Genomic DNA, 19,470 nt, shown 5'->3' with positions numbered 1-19,470 from the left:
AATAATTTCTAGGTGGCCAATTTGAAGCCATTTTAGCTTAAAAAAAAAAAAAAAAAACACCCTAAAAAATAGTAACTAGTAACCAAATAATGTACAGAACAGAGCTGGCATCTTGAGCTTCCCTTACCTTAGTGTTGAAGCCCCTTCCCTAGTGTGGGGACTAGGAAGGACACTGGGGTAAGGGAGGGAATGGAAGTGAGATCCCCTTGCAAGAGGAGGGTTATTCTCTTGCATAAGGAGAAGCCATCCCATGGTCCTACGTTGACCACACTTGGTCCTCTTGGAGAAAGCTGTCAGTCACTCTAGGCCAGGAGCCTGTTCATTCTCTGAGGGGACTTCTTTCTTGATGGTCTGAATCCCAATCCTCTGATTTTTACCCTCAAGTAATTGATTTTGTCTTTAAAAGACAGACATGGATTTGGCTCTGTCATAATTAAACTTATTTGTTTCCTATTTGTAAACCTAGAGGAAGAATTTCTACTTTTTTGTGTGTATGTCCTGAATTTGCAAGCCTTATTTCAATAGGTATATAGTAAAACATGGGTGTGGGGGAAGGGAGCCACTGGGCCACCTTAGGATCCCTGCAGTCCAGTCCAGACTGCCTAGAAAAGCCTCAGACGTGCTGCTAACACTTCTTGCTGTGCCTAAGCAAAACAAATACTTTCCACATAACATCAGAGTGCTCCTTAGAACTGTAGCTTTGGGGGGACAAAACTGATGCAACCTTGCTTTGAGTTCTAACAAATTTTATTGCAGAAGTACCTAAAAGCCAGAAGTTAAATCTGGCCACAATGGGGACAAAATTGGGAATGGAGGAAGAGCTGTGGCAATGAAAGCAATGTCTGTGTATTTTGAAAGTGTTGCTTCAAGTTGGCTTGTGCAGATGTCTTGCTTGGGAATAGAAAACCCCAATAAGAGATTACTGAAGGCCAGAATTGAGGGACTCAGCTAAGTCAATGACAGAGCTGATGATGGGGGAAGGGGTGGATTTGAAAGGTGTTAGATGGCCTGGAAGAAAGAAGAAAAACAAAATTTTTATGGGAAAAAAAAAAGTTTTTTTTTCCCTCAGCCAGTTTTTCTTTCATGCTTTTGAGTAAGTTTGTTATTTTCAGTTAGCCACAGAGATCAAATGACTTGTCCTCACATAATTAAATTAACACCTAGTTGGATCACAATAATGAGTTCAAACTGCCACTGGAGTCTATAGAGGTGATATCCTTTGTATTCCTTTGCCTGATAAATATTTCCAGAATGTTTCCTCCTTTACAGTATTTCGATGTGAATTTAGCTGTTAACCAGGAAGACTCAGCATTGTTCTTATTATTTTTCCAATTCATTTTCCGTTCTCTGCAAAAATGTATGCAAACCCAGACACTGTGGTGTAGACACAGTGGTCTGTGTATTTATATATGTACATTACATGCATCTGTTTATTCAGGCATCTCATTTATATTTGTTTATGTAGTTGAATTTTGTAGCCACTCTGTGAAATGGCTGCTGATCTGGTTCTCCCAAATGTTAATAGCTTTGTGACCTTGATTTTATAATATAAACCCACAAGTTTAGCTCCTAGGGAGCTAAATTTGGTCTTTTATTGAGTCCCTGCTGCATTTCAGGTACTGAACAGGGAACTTTATACCCATCCCTTGGACAGTCCCATGAGGCTTTAAAACAAAGCTTTAAGTTGATAACCTTTCAATACTACACTCCCTTTCCTTTGTGTATTGTTTGTTTTTTAACCAAAGCGTAAGTCCTTGGGTTTTGAGTTTATATGCCATCTCTACCCCATGCCCCTGTGATAACCTTGACCAGATCTCTCTCTCTGCACCTCTGTAGTACCTGGCAGTACACCAGGTCTCTAGCACAGTGTTTTCCGTCGTGGATGGCCCTCCTGCGTCCTGTCCTACTAAGATGAAGCTGTGATGCCTGCATCATTGTATCCTGTATACCTGGCAGGTGCCCCAGACAATCAGTTAGATGATGTACAGCAGTTTTCATGTGAATATTGTAAACTTGAAAGGTTGACTTTACTGTACAGTCTAACTATTTGAGCTGTGGATGTGAGGTATGTTAGAATGTGTATTTCAGAGTTAGAGCAAAAGACATTATTAAGGGGCTGGGGTTGTGGCTTAGTGGTAGAGCACTCGCCTAGCATGTTTGAAGCACTGGGTTCAATTCTCAGCACTGCATAAAAATAAATAAAATAAAGATCCATTGACAACTAAAAAATATTTTTAAAAAGAGACACTGTTAAACAAAATTCTTGAGGTCAAAGGACCTCTGAAATTCAAGAGTTTATTGAACCATTACAGATGCTATCCAGAAAAGGACCTACCCTGGGACAAGTTTCCCGAGCTACTAACAGCAAGGCTAGTAGGGTTGGAGGTGTCTGCTGGACCCGGAAGCCAAGAACATTTTTATAATGAGAATTCAGGGAAGGAAAACATAAATTGTTTGCATTGAGTCTACCCTGGCTGTAGATAAGAGGGGTGGAGGGATGCAAATTGAGGAATGTTTTCTGGTGGAAGAACAATCCATTAGGAGAGGTACTCATTGCTTCCAGACTGGTTAGGGTTGTAAGCAGGATGTACTGGTGCCTGGTGGTTCCTTCACCTGGGATTTGAGTAAAGGTTTCGACATTTGTTGAGGAATGTGGAATAGTTTTTTGTTGGTTTGAATCTCAGTCATTAACTGATTTATTTCCCTTATCTCTCTTCCCCTCTGTCCTGGCCCTTCGGGCATCTCAGAATTTTTCTATAATCAACACAGAAAGAGGCATGCCAAGTGGCACTGTAGGGAACAACAGTGAAAAATATTAGCACTCTGAGAACTTGAAATCGTTCTTTTCACTTTTATGAGTAAATCTTAAGTTCAGCACAGTCCTACAGGTGATTCAAAAGTGTTTTAGAGTAACTTCTCCTGGGATAAGTATTTCTCGGATTTAGGTGCTTGTAATAAAGTCATAAAAATTGACTCTAAAATTAATTGAAATGAGACATATTGTGGGGAAAAAAAGTTTGAAACATTTGTGTTGCATTTACTTTGAACTAGAAAAGGTTCTTGTAGACTCTGCAGTTACTTTAATGAGAGTTGAGTAATAAAAGATGATTGCTAGAATTCTTTTGTTGGAAGAGATACTAAAAATACCTTGAGGCCTTACTGAGTTTGAATTAAAAGCCCCAATTGTCTATTTGTTCTTTTCCCAGATCAGGTGTTGGTTAATTTTTGTACAGGGGAAATAACCTAATTTCCTCACTGCTTCCTCCCAGCCTCCTCACATATGCTTTGGGGGTTAAGATTTTACAGTTTTCTGTGGTGTATTTTTCTCAGTAGAAATCATCCCCACCCCACCCCACCCTTTTCTGAATGTCTTTAGGAGTTTGCTGATGTGTTTATTACCTTCTCCCACCTCCCTTTCTTGGGGGACTTGAGTGTCTTTCCTTGAGATCATAAGCTTCTACAGGCAGATTGTCTGGATCATGATCCTTAGAGCCCTGCAGGTGAGTCCTGCCTCTTCCCTCATAGATGTTGCTGAGCACCCTTGGGAACCCTGCCTTTGTGAATGAGAGGGCTGCCCTGCCTCCACACCCTTCTACCTTAGTTAAGGGATTGTCTGGGAGATAGAAGCATTCCTGAGATAGGTCCTGTAGTGACAAGGACTGATAAAGACAGGATAGGTCCTGTAGTGACAAGGACTGATAAAGACAGGGAGTTGGTCTTTGCTTTTGACCTCTTGCCAAGCCCCAGCAGGATCCTGCTGGCATGAAGGGCTTTACCCCTGTGCTGGTTTGCTCCAGTTTAGGGCATTTCTAGGTACTGTTTTCTCTGAAGCAGTTGAAGTTTTCAGCAGGAAGTCCTCAGCAGCACAGGGATTATTAGTGGATTCCAAAGAGCAGCTTCCAGGGCCTGAAGACAGATGTTTCCTCCTTATTGCTTTCATATCTCAAACCCAGTTTTTTCCTTCCTGGGAAAATTTAGTCTCCCTAAACCTTTTATCTGCTTCCTAAAGCCTGTCTCCAATACCTGGCCTTTGCAGGCCACCCTCAGCCCCATCCACCTCCATGTCAGTCCTGCAGAAGGAAAGGTGTTTATTCTGATGGGTGATTTTCAGCCAGTCTGTTGGGTCTGGGCAAATGAGGGGGTTTCCATTATGTGGTCCAGCCTGTGGGCCTTAAAGAATTTGGATATGTCCCTAGCTGCTTCATCATGAGAAGATTATAACCTTAAGGTTTAAATTATTTTCTGTAACTATCTTGTGAACTTTTGAAAATAAAGATCTTTTCTTATTTAATCTAATGCTGAAGTAAAAGAATTTCTTGTCCAATTATGTAGGATTACTATTTTTCCTTGAAACATTATAACACATCTGTTTTACAATTTTTTTTTTTTTTTTTGGTACCAGGTATTAAATTCAGGGATACTCAATCACTGAGCCCCAGCCCTAGCCCTTTTTTGTATTTTATTTAGAAACAGGGTCTCACTGAGTTGCTTAGCTCCTTGCTGTTGCTTAGGCTGGCTTTGAACTCTTGATTCTCCTGCCTCAGCCTCCTGAGCCACTGGGATTACAGGCATGTGCCTCTATGCCTGGTTTTTTACAATGCTTTTTATATACACAGAACATTCGCTGCGATTTTGTCCTCTTAGTGGTTACATTTGGTTGTCAAGATTAAAATACATTTTTGAGTGATCCAATAAAAAATAGTGAGAGACCTGATATGCATGAAGTTGACCAAGGCCGTCTGTGAATCAGACCTGGGGCAAGGAAAGTCTGTTTTTTGAAAACCAGTAAGGTTGTAAAGAATTAAGAAACATTTTGTGCCTGTTTATCATGTCCTGTTTCAAAGCCTGACTTTTAAACTTTTATTTGATGCTTTACTATTGTCATTACAGAACAGATGTCATCTTAAAATGATTCATCTCAGTGAAACTTTTTCTATGTGTAGCCGATAGAAACAGGCCATTTCCTGTTCTGTAGCCGAAAGAAAGCAATAGGGCTATTTCTGTTTAGGATATAAGAGTGTTTATGAACTTAGAAACTAAATGTTCATAAAATATTCCTAGAAAATGATAATTTTTAAGACAAATCTTTCCTGTACTTGCTGTCATATATCATGGTATAACTTCTTTCTTATTTTGGAATGGCAAGTAGGAATTTGTTTTTAGTTTAGATGTGTAAAAGAGAAGTACAGTGTTCTCTGACCCATCAATGTTTTGCATGGTACGTTTTAAGTGTAGCTTTTATAGGTAGTACACAGTTGAATCTTTTTGGGCGGCCGGGGAGGTACTAGGGATTGAACTCAGGGGCACTCAACCACTGAGCCACATCCCCAGCTCCACTTTGTATTTTATTTGGAGACAGGGTCTCACTGAGTTGCTTAGCACCTCACTATTGCTAAGACTGACTTTGAACTTGAAATTCTCCTGCCTCCACTTCCTGAGCCACTGGGATACAGGCTTGTACCTGGCTTGAATCTTATTTTTAATACCCATTACAATATGCCATGCCTTTTAGTTGGGAGTATTTTGTCCATTAATATTTAATGTTTAATCACATTTAATTCATGTGATTGGCTTAGTTTACCATTTAATTATTTTCTGATTTCCTCCTCTTTTCCTGCCCTCTTTTGGCTTATTATTATTTTTTATTTCACAATTTCGTGTATTTTTTTTCCCACTATTTGGCTGTATAACTGTGTGCTATTACTTTGTGGTTGTTCTATATACCATAAATATTGTACCATTTTATATAAAATGTAGAAATGGTTCCAGCTGATTATAGGTCTATATACCATTCACTTATTCCCAGTCTCAAGAATGTTTTCACAGTCTTTCCTTTTAACATTATAGTGTATGTTTTGCCTATTTATTTTGAAAAGGGCTTCCTTTTGTTCTCCGTCTTCTCTTGCTCTGAAGCTTGGATAGTTAGGAATGCTTATAAGTGTTGTGGCTTTGAGGAGATACTGGTATTGTGAAATAAGTTAATTTATTATGTTTGTACTGGCAGAGGGCAAGAGCACAATTATGCTTTCCAGGGTAAAAAACAAATAATGACAAAAACTTACTTTCCCTGATGTTTTCCTTTAAGATATGATAGGATGCATGTCTGGAGGAAGAACACTGATTTAACAAGGTGATATTTTCCAGGTTAGGCAACCATTTCTGAATAACCAGTTTGAGACCATTGTAGATATAAAGATATCGGCAAAATATTTGACCAGCAAGGCCAACGTGGTGACTTGCCTTAAAAAACAAAATTTAAAAATTCCTTCAGGTTTCTTTTCCATCTCCTCTGTTTCCTTCTTGTGGACTCCCTAAGCCCTTGATTAAGTTCAATATGAGGTTAGAGTTGTGGAACACATGGAGATTAGCCATTAAAAAAACAACAAAACAAAACAATTTTTGGGTTGCTTAGTTTAGAAACACTGTGTTTGGGGCTGATCCAGAGCTAGAAAGGGAAAGAAATAGTTGAGATTTGTAGATCTCAGTTGTAGGTTAGGATTTTGAGACTGAGCTATTTCAGTTCAATCAAGAGGATTGAATTCAGGAGAGGAGTTTCCCTGGTGTGATTCGAAAATGCACCAGGATTCAGGATTGAATGAAACAGAGCGCCATTTTGAAGAAAAATACTTGAAATGCGAAGGTAGAGACAGTTATTGAAGTTCAGGGGTTTCCTGAGACAAATTTTGTTCTGGTACATGTACTGTGAACTAAGTAAAAGTCCTAAGAATGGAGGAGGCATGCTTTGAAGAATGCATTCTCAAGTGACTCACCAGGGAAAGGCTGGAGAGCAGAAGATTGAGGTAGTGGTGGCAGTGTGTTGGGTTTCACAGACGTCTTTTGGCTTTTTGCTTGGGGTGAACAAACTGAGAAAGGAAATGGCAGGGTGGGGAGCATGGAGTTTTGGAAAAGAAGCCCTGACATTGCCCCTGATGACCACGAATGCAGAACCTCTGTGATTAACACTCTGAACAGAAATAAGATGGAAGAGGAAGTAAGCAGCAGCTGGGCTGTGTTGAACGTGCAACCCAGCATTCCACCCTGACGGAAAATAACAGATGAGCCCCAAACCTCAGTGATAGATACAGCTGTTGGGAAACTTGCAGTGAACATACTTGGTGCTGGGATTCTTGACTCTCCATGAACAGCTGGGTAGCTGCTCTGGAAGCCAAGGGGAGCTGTGTGGAAATATTGGGCTGCCCCTATTGTTCTTGGAACTCAAGGAGAGGACAGAAGAAGCTGGTAAAACCATGTTCTTGATGCGGTGGGTCAGAAACCATGCTCACCCCCCTTTCGTTATCGTCATTGTATTATAATTAACCATTCATTTCTGTGTGTGGTAAATAACAATGCTGACATGGTCACAAAATAATGAGAAGCATATGGGTCACAACTGGTTTTAACTAAAAACTTCTCTAAAGATTTATTTAGGTTCCTTAATTATAGAGAGGTTTGGAGGACTGGCATGTGGTTTCAGTTTACAGTTATAAATGTTGGCCTTGGGGATGGGTATGTGCTAACGTTGCCAGAGAGGAAGACGAACTCTTCAGGGCCCTCTACCTGGTCTTAAAAAAAAAGAAAAAGTAAAAGAAAAATCTGTGTTTGTAGGCAGTAAGTGTGATGATATTTATACTGTACTTGAGATGAGTGTGTCAGTAGTACAAACAAACTTTTTCAGGCTGAAATATTTTCATTGGTAAAGTGTCACGTCAGTTCAAAGTCATTGGCTATTGAAAGCCTTGAACAAATAAGTACCTCTTTTCGCCTTTGTCTTATGTTAAGATTGTACTCTCCATTAGATGAATCAGCCCTGTCTTTATGGACAGGGATACATAGATAGAGTTCACCCTCTGGGTCCATGGATTCAGCCAATCTTTTTTTTTTTAAAGGTGAGCATCTTTTTTTTTTTTTTTAACATTTATTTTTTAGGTATAGATGGACACAACACAATGCCTTTATTTTTATGTGGTGCTGAGGATCGAACCTGGGTCTTGCCTGTGCTAGGCGAGTGCTCTACTGCTGAGCCACAATCCCAGCCCCGATTCAGCCAATCTTGAGGGTCAAAAATATTAGGGAAGAAAATCGCATCTGTACTGAACATGTATGCACTTTATTGCCATTATTCCCAAAGCAATATAGCATCACAACCGTTAGCATAGCATTTACATTGCTAGGTATTATAAGTCATCTAGAGATGCTTTAAAGTATTTAGTAGGATAAGCTTAGGTTATATGCAAATACTATACCATTTTATATAAAGGACTTGATCATTTGCAGATTTGTTATCCAGGGGGAGTGGAGTAGATGGGTAGGGGAAGGTGCTTGAACCAATTCCCAAGAAGTGACTACTTCTTTTTTGGACAAACAAAAAAATAAGCTAGTTCAGTTTAGGTGTTTTAGCTCAGTAGATCCATGGAGGGTCATTTGGTGATCTCTTGTGTGTGTTATGTGATTATTCAGTTTTGAAGTCATTTTCCATTACTGTGGATCTAGTAATGGTGTACAAAGGTAAACTGCAGTCCTAGAAGGACTTTAATTCAAAGGCCTGAATTAAACAGTCCATGATGAGTTCCATAAATATGTATGATCGGAGAACTTTACTTGTATTTGCCAAAGTGTGCTTTCCTGCATGGCTTACCAAAGATGATAATGGAAGTGGCATCTCTGAATTATTGTCCAGAAGTTGGAGGAGTAGGACGAGAGGAAGGCTAATAAGATACGTAAGCAAAGCTTTCCTTGCCTGCACAAAGGCCATAGGAGAACTGAATCTTCAGGGTTTACTGTTCTTTACAGAGCTCACTCCAGTGCTGACTTTGCCCCTGCTTGGAGAAAGTCCACCCATTCAATCATTTGTTTCTTGGTATTGATTATGATTTAGGCTTATGGTGCTGTGAATGGCACCTTGATAGAAAGCCCCTAATCCACTAGAAGCTTCTCTTTCTGGTAGGGGATAGAAGGATGGTTTTGTAACTAATTATAATACACAAAGATGTTCTGACATTCATTCTGGGCTTGATACTTTTTAAAGCACCTCCATATACTTCTGTTTATTCTGCTAAAGTGGCTGATAAGAAACAAGTTCTGCCAGGGTGAGTGATTTGCTGGAGGTCACATAGGTGGCCATACAGATCTGGGCCCCAAGAGTCACATCTGAGATGTTTTCTGCCTCCATCTTCTGCTTTTCCCTACCATCCTCCTTATGTGGTGATTCACAAGGTGGGTGCTTGCTTCTGCCCTGGGAATCAGAGAATGCTAGAGAAGACTGAGAACGCTGAGCTGCCTTGGATCTCAAGCATGGCTTTGGTTTTATAGAGAATGGTTTGAAGGGCTTTGAGATACTGAAGGAGTCAGGGGTACACTGTTCAAATGAGCAAGCTAGAGTAACCTGTTGCTTAAAAAGACCCTGTTCACCATTATATTCTTTATCTCTCCTTTTCCTCTTATTCATATATTCATTCAAAAATATGTTTAGAATCTACTTATTACATGTGCAGGGACATAGGCTCATTGATGTGAAGGTTACAAAACAAGGCTCAGGGTAACTGTCTTTTAGGCTTTTACCGAAATCCAGCTGGAGGATAAGATATGCTAACAAATCATTGTAAGAGAACACATGCGATGGGGAAGAATGTAGTTCCTAGTATTTCTGGGTTCAAGTTAGCAAGTACCCTTCTGAGAAAGGGATCATGGGCTTCTCCTGTTACGTGTCAGGATGATTTTTCCTTAAGATGCCTGACATTTACTTTGAAGAGCTTTGTTGAATACTAAATTCCATTATGAATATAAGGATATCTCCCTCTCCCTCAGCTTCTGGCACATTGGAGGTACTTACTAGATATAATGCACCTTCAGAAGAAAAGTGGTGGGGAAAGCCCTGTGTGGTCTAGATGGCCAAATATGACCTCTCCCTGCATCCTGGTTCTTCACCAGTCTCCCTCCCTCTCATGCTCCCCTGTCTCCCTGTGATTTAGCCCAAATGCAGAGGTGCTGAATGCCAGTGATCAAGAGCCAGGATCAGTTCTGGCTCCACTGTGTCATACTGCCAGTGTGACCCTGGCAAATTATGTTCTTCTTTGTGCTAGTTTTGTGAGATTTAAAGCGTTTAAGCATAAAGGGCTTGGGGACAATTCTAATACATGGTAAATGTTGCTGTTCTTAGTTCTAATGACTTTCTAACCTAGCTACTCTCCTGTTTACAGTCCTGCAGTGTGGCTCCATGTGACTCTATTGTTCTTAATTTGGAATCTGCCTGTCTATCTCGACAGCTCATCTCTCATCTCTCTACCTTATGTTCTGCCTTCCAGCACAATAGAACTGCTCATAAATGCTCTCCCTGACTTGTCTCCATCTTATCATCATATTTTAGACCTTTGTTTGTGCCCAGCTAATTCTTTTCTTTTGCTACTGGGAATTGAATCCAGGGGAGCTTTTCCAATGAGCTACATCCTCAGTCCTTTTTTATTTTTTGAGACAGGGTCTTGATAAGTTTTTGAGGGTCTTGCTAAATTGCTGGGGCTGAACTCAAGCTTGCAATCCTCCTGCCTTAGCTTCCAAGTTGCTGATATTATAGCAGTGCACCACCATGCCGGGCATTGCTGATTAATTCTGTAGGACCACCTTTTTCTACCTCTTGAAGGTTCTCTTTCCTCCAGGTTCTACCCCCCTGAGGTCCTTGCCTTGCTTTACACTGCTTTGCTTGTCTTTATTGGGCTCAAAGTCTTGGCTACATATTTCCTATTAATTACTCCTGTGCTTTTGACTGAGAACTCATAAAAGAGGCTGAATGTTGATTAATCGCCACATTTCCGGCTTGTTCTTGATGCATAGTAGACTCTCAGTCAGTGCTTGTGAACAAATGAATTAAAGGAAGATCTATTGTAAACACATTATCCATATTGTTAGAAGTATTTTTCAAATAGCTAGGGGTATCAAAACTTATTAGTACATTTCGAGGAAGGAGAGGTCAGCAAGAGGACTGGCCTTCTTCCTTGATGAGGTGCCCTTTGTCATTGATAATCAGAGTGAGGAACTGAGGAGCCTAGGACTGGACAAGAACCATAACAAATCCTATAGTGCCTGATGGGTCTCAAGAGATTGCATTTATTGTAAATGTAGTAGCTTCATGACGGAAATGCCACAGAGATGATACCATGTTCCAAGTCCTGTCTCCCCCGTGTTGAAGATTGAACACCTGAGAAACACAAAGGGCAAGATCAAAAAGTTTTATTTAAAGGATGGAACAGAGAGGGAAAGACAGAGACTCCTCCTCAGAGGAGGGGGTCTAAAGTTGGTGCCTGAGGGAGTGGAGGAGTCTTGCCCCTTTTATAGGTTTTAGATTTCCTTTGTTCTCATGCCCCCTCTTCCCATCCTTCCTGCATGACCAAAAGATGGAGTGATCCAAGGGTGGGAATGAAACTGCTCAGGGGTATAGGCAGGAAGGGAGCCACCCAGGGGCTACTCATTAAGGACTCCTTGTAGGGAGGAACACTTCTCTGGAGGTGGGTAACCTTGGCAACAGGTTGGAGGAGGGGGAAGTGCTCTGGAGGTATTAGCATTTTATTTCCTTTTGAATCAGCCTAACCCATCTTCCTGACCCCATCATTCATTACCTACCCTGACTGTCCTTTTGCCCCCTCCTCCCATTATCTTTCAACTCCACCCCCTCCTCCCATTATCTTTCAACTCCCATATATTGGTCGTTTCCTCACTATATTGAAACTCTAGTGTGTTGCCTGGGAAGTTCTCAACATTATTCAGTGTAGACATGGGGCATAATGTTTTCTCCTTGGTTCTCTGAATTACCTAGATTTTAATAAAAAGAGTCATCAGTATAGCATGGAGGGTAAATAAAACCTATCTGTAGGGTCCAATAAATCAGTGCCATTTTGGTTTAACAGAGAATGCATGGGAAAGGGTAACATGGGCCACAAAGAATGCATTTCTTGACTTGTTTCAAGAATTTGGAGGAAATAAAGTGTGATGTCTTGGCTCACTCTCTGAAGCATGTTGGAGTGGCCCTTTAAAGAATCCAGAGTTACATCTGATAAAGCGTTCTAATGAGCTGAATTCTAAGGACTTTTTTCCATTTTCCCTGCAGCTTCGCTCTGTCAGATGAAGCATACAGATCCCTCCGAGATCAAGATAAAGATCAATGTATTCTCATTACTGGGGAAAGTGGAGCAGGAAAAACAGGTGAGGCCACCACCTAACAACCTGACCTTCTCCTCAGTGGAAGGTCAACACTGTGCTCAATGACTACAGTGGAGAGGGCATGTAGGGCCTCCTCAGCAAGACCTTCCTAGCCCCAGGAGCCTTGCTTTTGCAAGAGACTGCTGGTGAGAGTAGGCTGGGTTTCAGGAGAAGACTTCACTGCATCTGTCACCTGAAGAAGCCAGATAACAGTTGGGATTCCAAACACTGTGGGGATCTGTTGCTGGATTCTGATCCTTGCTAACACGGTCTCTGGGTATGTTAAAGCCTCACCTTTTCTCCAAGACTCCACAGCCTGTGTGATCTTGCAGAGTTGATATACTTCCCCAAGGAATAACAAATTATTCTGGTTTGGAAAGGCCACACCGCACCTTATTTTTGTTAATAAGTGAGGGAAAGCATCAGGAAAATACATAATTTCACTCAAGTCTCCTGTTGAGCCCTGGAGAACACACACACACACACACACACACACACACACACACACACACACACACTTTATATTTAGATATCTGGCAACCTCTCCATAAAACAAGCCCCTAAAGGAAGGGGTTGTGTTTCTTGTCTTGTGCTTTCATCTGATTTGTGGCTTTGAGTGTGAAGATTGATTTTCCGTAGGATCTTCAGCTACCTGGAAAGATTCAAAAGGGCTGTCCTCTCTGACTCTGAACTTGGAAATGTTAAAATTGCTGTTGATGGAACTGGTGAGGTAGTGGAGGAGGAGGCTGAGGGTGCAAGTATTTTCATATGTTTATCTGAAAAATGTTTTTTATTGTATAAATAAGAATCTCCTAATTGGTCATTTCTTTTAGTATGTAAATGTTGGTATTTTAAGTGTTTGTGCTTTGCATGTTTGTTTAGTTATCAGATTTAAATATTTGGAATGCCCATTGATCAAGAGAAGAAAACCTGCCCTAGCTGGGCAGTCACCTGACTAAATCCATTCAAAAGCTCTTAGATTTGTGTCTTGAAAGCCTCACCTTCTGTTTTGACATGGCTTTTCCTTCTACTACATGGACTCCTTCCTCCACTTCCTCTAGGAGTACCCCCTTCCTGCCCACTGTGTACCTAAAGAAGAGTGGTTAGGCAGGTGTCCAGTTCTCTTTCTTGAGAGCTTGGAGACATGGTGCCCTGTTTCTTAGCAGGGTTGTGCACATTCTAGGCTTTGGATGGACAGAATGGAGGGAAAGGGACTGGCATGTAAAATTCTTAGTAATAGAAAGCATGGCATCTTGCAATTGGAACGGATCTCACATAAGACCTTCCACATGGGACAGCCAGACTCTTCCTTTTGTAGCAATGGAGGGCTTACCACTTTGTAAGATGGCTCATTGAATTTGTCAGATGGGTTCATCTAAAAGTTCTTCCTCTCTCAGAGTTGAATTGAATTCTGCCTCTATCCAGGGGTCTTAACTCGGCCTTTTGGAACCTTCCCAAGTTTTTCTGATTTTTCTTCTTTAGACACTCACTCAATTATTTTAAGTCAACCATCGTATTTTCCTTGGGCTAAAAGTTATTTTTCTTCAAAAATTTCTCATGTGATATACATTCATTTATTATTCATCAGGAAAAAATAATTACTGATTACCTAGTTGTTGAAAGGTGCTCTGCTAAGTACTAGTGATACATTGTCGAGCAGACACCTTCCTGGCCCTTACCAAGTTTGCAGTCTAGTAGTGGAGAGAAACAAGAGCTCTGTACTGTACATACACATATGTATGTATGCACGTACATGTACAAATTGCATTCAGATTATAAAGGTAGTGAAAGAAAAGTGCAGTGTGCTTATGAGAGCTAATGTTAAAGGAGAATTGGATCTTATTCTCAAATCCCTCATTGTCATGGCCATTTTGTTCTGGAAACATCTAAATCTGTCAGTGTGCTGTTTCAAGTGGCATACTAGGAAGTAAACAAAAGTTTAGGATTATTCTCAGTTGTGGTGGCACTGTCATCTGTCATTCTGTGGACCCCGGGCTTCCATTGATATAACACATGTGTAGGCTTGTATTTTCATCAGGCAAGAGGTTGTAGGGTTTTTGCATGTAATATCTTTTAGGTCAAATCTTCTCAAGTTAATATGGACTGACAAAATTATTTTAAACCTACATGTAGACTCTCATGCTTATTTTTATTAATTTTGGTCTATTGTTAGAATCTCTTGAGAAACTGACAAAATGTGATTCTGCCCCTCCCTTAGGACCACTGTCATCTACTAATCATAAGAGTAGGTGTCCTGCCTCAAGCACTTTCCCTGTGCTGGGCATTGTGCTTTTTTAGCCTATTACATGTAGGAGGTTAGTATTTTGTCATCCCCATTTTATGATGAGAAAATTAAGACTTGGAAAGGTTAAGAAATTTGCCTAAACTTATATAGTAAGTGGCTGGGATGGGGTTTGAGTGGTGGCAGTATGGTTCTAGAGTCCCTGCTCTTATCCACTTTATTTTTTTCTTTTTTTTAATACTTTTATTAGTGCATTATAGTTATACATAATAGTTGGGTTCATTTTGACCTAATCATCCATGCATGGAATTTAACTTATTTAATTTCAGTCCCTGATGCCCCCTCTTTCTATTCTCTCCTCCTTCCCCTATTCATCTTCCTCTGCTCTACTGGTCTATCTTCTATCTATCTATCTATCTATCTATCTATCTATCTATCTATCTAAAAATCAGTGTTTTGTAGGTGTACATGGAATTTACTGTGGTATATTTATAGATACACAGAGCATACTTTTGTCACATTCATTTGCATTTCCTCTCCTTTCCTATCCTTCATGTCTTCATGTCTTGAACATGTTCTTTTTGAGTACCTTACTACCATTACCTGTGTTGGTAAGTCTCCTTCCACTAACCACCAGTGTTTTTTAAAGGAGAGATTTTTGTTTTGTCTCTCTCTACATATAAATGATGGAATGAATATCACTCCCAATCCAAGGAGCCAGCCTTATGTCTATATTTAAATAACTAGGGGGGAAAAAAAAACGTGAAAAATATCAGGCCAAAGAATGATCCTGGATTTTGCCCAGTCTCACTTAACATATAGATCTCTCCTAGTAACAGTTAATTGATTGTTTTGCTTAGTTCTGGGTATCTTTCTTTATCTTTCTGTTGTGTCTCTTTAGGTAGTCTCGACTATTCCCTGATCATGCTTATATTTTCTACATTTCTGTTCTAGCCAGTGCTTCTTAACAGATCTTCCAGCTAGTATATCCAATGTCTTCCTGACATCTCTGCTTGAGTAGATATGTCTTAATCTAAGCATGTACGAAATGGAACTCTTGATTTCTGTCTTTACCCTCCTGTAACCAAACTTTGTGATTTCAGTAAACGTGACCACCATTTGATCTAATTATCAAATTAGAAATGTAGGTCATCTCAATTTCTTCCTTTCCTGTATTTCACACATCAAATCCACTTTCCAATTCGGACAGTTCTACATCTAAGCTATATCTCTTGCTAGACTATTTATCCTATTCTTTGTGTCCGCATGGAGATCAGTCCAAGCTACCTGCCATAACTCTCTTGAGAACCACTCACAACAGTGGGTGATGATGGTTCTCTGTCTTTTGGCTCTTCCCCCCCAACCTCCCCCCCCCCCAGTCACTTTTTACAATCTTTGGCTGTTTAGATCTCTTTTGTATTGTAGGAAATTTAACAGGACATGATCATCTTGGTTGAATTCTTTTACTTCTTCCTTTTCCCTGACCAGTTCTTTCCTGTGAAATGAATTTAATTCTTAGAAGCAACAGAGCTGTGAGTTTGTGTCCAGGTTGACTGAGGGAAATGGTGGCAGACCACACAAAACTATTTAAAGTGTGAATGTGTTTATGTTGTGCTTTCTTGCTTTTGGACCATTACAAAAGTAAGATCTTCTCAGATCACACTTTAAGAATTGTTTTATTGGGCTGGGTGTGGTGGTGCACACAGATAATCCCAGTGACATGGGAGGCTGAGGCAGGAGGAAGGAGGACCACAAGTTCAAGACCAGCCTCAGCAATTTAGTGAAGTTCTATACAATTTGGTGAGACCCTGTCTCAAAGTAAAAATAAAAGTTGCTTTATTTCTCAGCTTCAAAAAAAATGAGGGTCGGGGGACTTAGGGATGTGTCTCAATGGTAAAGCACTGTCTGGGCTCAATACTCAGTACCACAAAAAGTATAATTGGCAATATGTAGCTATAATTTTGAAAATTAAAGAAAAGAAAATGGTGGCAAGGTAAGGTAAGATTCTGCCCCTTACCAGAAGGCATTTATCATGGGGCTCTAACTACACGCCCTCTTTCATCCTGTTGAATGTATCTACAAGCCCACCTGTTCCCTTCTCATAGCTTCCTTTTTATTATGGAAGAAGACATGAAAGTATTCCAAAGCCTCTTAAATTCTTTAGTTGTTTAACCCAATCTTTTTTATGACTAATTATGTGTATATCCATATATATATATATATATATATATATATATATATATATAATTTTTTAAAAGGGCATTCTCATTATATCAATTTGTTCCTAAGTGAGTCATTACAAGTGGGTTGCGGTCACTTGTTTGATTGGTCCTGGCCAATTTTTCATGTCCTCTGGAGCATATGTTCCAAGAAGGCAGCACATCCACTAATTAGCACTGTCAGGGTATGACATCCTCCTTCTTCAGAGTTAACTATACCACTTGCTTCTAGAGCCAGATTCTGTCTCCTGCTGGGCTCATGTATCTTATTTAAAAACTGAACGGAGGTGGCTGATGCTATTCCAGAGGGTTGGTGGTCATGCCGATAAGGGGAAAAGTACAACTCAAACAGCAAAACACCTCATTCTTGTGGTAGAACTCAGTGGCATGGAGTTTGTCATCCTTTTTGTGTAGGTTTCTCTTTTATTATTTTTCTGCTCAATAACTTGTCCTGTTGTTTCTGTGCCCTGATAACACCTTGGAATCCTTTCCCCCATCATCTCCCCTGGAGTTAGCCCTTCCTGGGATCCCTTTGCTCTTAAGCATAAGTTGGAGAGTGGAGAGCTTCCTCCAGGGATACTGTTCCATGTGCAGCACACAAGATAGGTACTGCTCCAGGCCAGAGCTGGAGGAGGGCCCCACAGACACCCAGAGCAGGGCCATACCCTCATCTGTTGCTGGCCAATGATAGTAAAGTTAAATAACAAGAACAGGCAGAATATATAAGCACTAATATTTACTTAAATTTTAGCAGACAAAAATAATTGTCAAATTGCTACAACAATTTTTAAAAGCCTGTTTTTACCTGTAGATTAGTGACAGTCCATGGACTGGCTATCTTTGAGCAGTGCTAGCCTTTGGACCATACCCTAAGGTAACATTGCTTAGAGTCACTTGAAGCATTTGTCTTGTGTTTGAGCTATTATTGTGCCTCTTGAATCTCATGATGAGCTCTAGTCTTGAATGCTTCAGCTGTCCTTTATCACTAAATCTTGTGCTGTCAGGGGATGCTCCTCCGGAGAACTGCTGCTTTTGTGAACCACCTGGCTACACTCAGGAGCTTTTCTTTCTGATTATAGATCTCAAAACCATCCACTATTACTCGGTCTCCAAAGAGACACCTAAGGTTTGCTGACTTCTTTTCCAAACCAGTGGTAGAAAAATTCAAATTTGACTATGATTTTAAATTTTAGTCCCTGGGCTGTAAAGGATTTATGTGTTGTTAAAATTCTCTGCTTCATGAAGATTGCTTGTGGGGAAATGAAATGATGGACAGTAATGTAGAGATTGCTGCACAGAAGAGGAGGAGTTTGTAGAGGGGGATCTTTAACTCAGCTCTGAGGGAAGAGGGATGCTAGAACATTTTTTGAAATGTCACATCTCCTTATTTATCGGTTTGACAGTTTTAGTTTTGAGTATGCATAGTTATTAAAGTTCTGTGTTAGTAAATGAAACACGAAGAGAACTGATATTTACTGAGAACTTGGAATGTTCTGTGTACTCTATGTAGAATATCTCTTTTCATTTAGAATCTGTACTTAATAGTTTATATAGATAATCACCATACAGTGTCAGAGGGCTTATTTTATAAGAAGTAATTGATTTAAGTAGGCCATCCCCACCCCTGGCAGACGGTGATGTTATTGGTCTTAAACATTAGAGATAGTCTTAAGCTGCAAGGTTATATAACATGGGCACTTAGGGAGAGGCATGAACTCTTTTGAGCCCTTTGGGGTGCTATTTAATTCATCACTGCTGTGCTAAATAAAAAATTCATCATGCCTCATAAAAGTGCCCAAGTATTTCTAGGCAGTGAGCTCAAAATTCACTACTGTGAATACAGATAATTTGTGGAGAGCCATTCAGGCATTGGTTGGGGCAGGAAGGAACATGAGGGAACCATCAGAGCTACATTTTTCCAAGGACATCAGAATAAATCTTGGTGCCTGAGAAGATGATCCTGAAAGAAGAAAACATTATAAATCATTTGGTTTCTAACTTTGCGGTTACATCAGTTTCGAGGAACTCATTAGCCGTCTGCTAGAAGAGTTATGTAGCCTGCCTTGCTCATTAAGACCTTTGGTGCTAAACCCCGAATGACCTCGTCCTACTTTATGTCCACAAAAGTTCTCCTACATTAGTGACAGGTATCATTGATCTGCTGTAGCCTCAACATCCCTGGGTGTCCTATGCCACTGACTGGGTCCACCTTGAAGCAGAGTGGCTAATCAAACTCAAGGCCAAGTGGAGTGAGCTATTGTTTTGTGTGTTCCCCATCTGAGGAAGGTCCCTCTTGATCCATGTTTGTAAGAATTTATCACAGGTTTTGTGGCCCTCTTTCAAAAATGGGTGACAGACATATGGTTTTATTTCAATGAAAAAGTCACCAGGCAGGACTCCTCTTATAGGGAAGGCTACATTTCTTACTGCACAACCCTTGATTTTTGATCTCTGTTTGGAACAGTTTATGACTGCCTGACTGATGAATTTGGACATGCTGCGGCTGGGTTATATTGCAGCCCTGCAGACTCAGGACTGCTAATAAGGGTATTCTGCTAAGCGGCAGAGAGACTGCTTCATTGTACGCAAACAGGTCCTTGTGGGTTTAAGCAGTCTTACTCTTTAGGTCTATGAATCACTAGATTTTTGTAAGTTCAGTCCCTGAAAAAACTTGGGTGTCTTAACCAAGGTGTTAAAGAGATAGAGAAGTAGATAAATGTATCTGTGAATGTGTGTATAAATGTGTGGCTCTTCCTGTAAGCTATATAACATGTGACATACATGACATTGCATTTATCTATGAATACATCCATAGATACCTAT

General features: G+C 40.3%; 1 protein-coding gene across 4 annotated transcripts in view; it reads left to right on the top strand.

Annotated features, from left to right (window-relative positions):
* Myo1b (myosin IB) overlaps positions 1 to 19,470 on the top strand; it is a 172,214-nt gene that overhangs the window by 70,802 nt on the left and 81,942 nt on the right. For all 4 annotated transcript variants that reach the window (XM_027924982.3, XM_027924981.2, XM_027924984.3 and 1 more), the window contains exon 4: positions 12,095 to 12,189. In XM_027924982.3, coding sequence (XP_027780783.1) covers positions 12,095 to 12,189 — 95 coding nt within the window. The remainder of the gene's footprint in view (positions 1 to 12,094; positions 12,190 to 19,470) is intronic.

The sequence above is a fragment of the Marmota flaviventris genome, chromosome 11 (assembly GCF_047511675.1).
Source record: "Marmota flaviventris isolate mMarFla1 chromosome 11, mMarFla1.hap1, whole genome shotgun sequence".
Taxonomy (NCBI): Eukaryota; Metazoa; Chordata; class Mammalia; order Rodentia; family Sciuridae; genus Marmota; species Marmota flaviventris.
The sequence above is the reverse complement of the archived record's forward strand: the minus strand, read 5'-3'. Positions and strand labels throughout refer to the sequence as shown.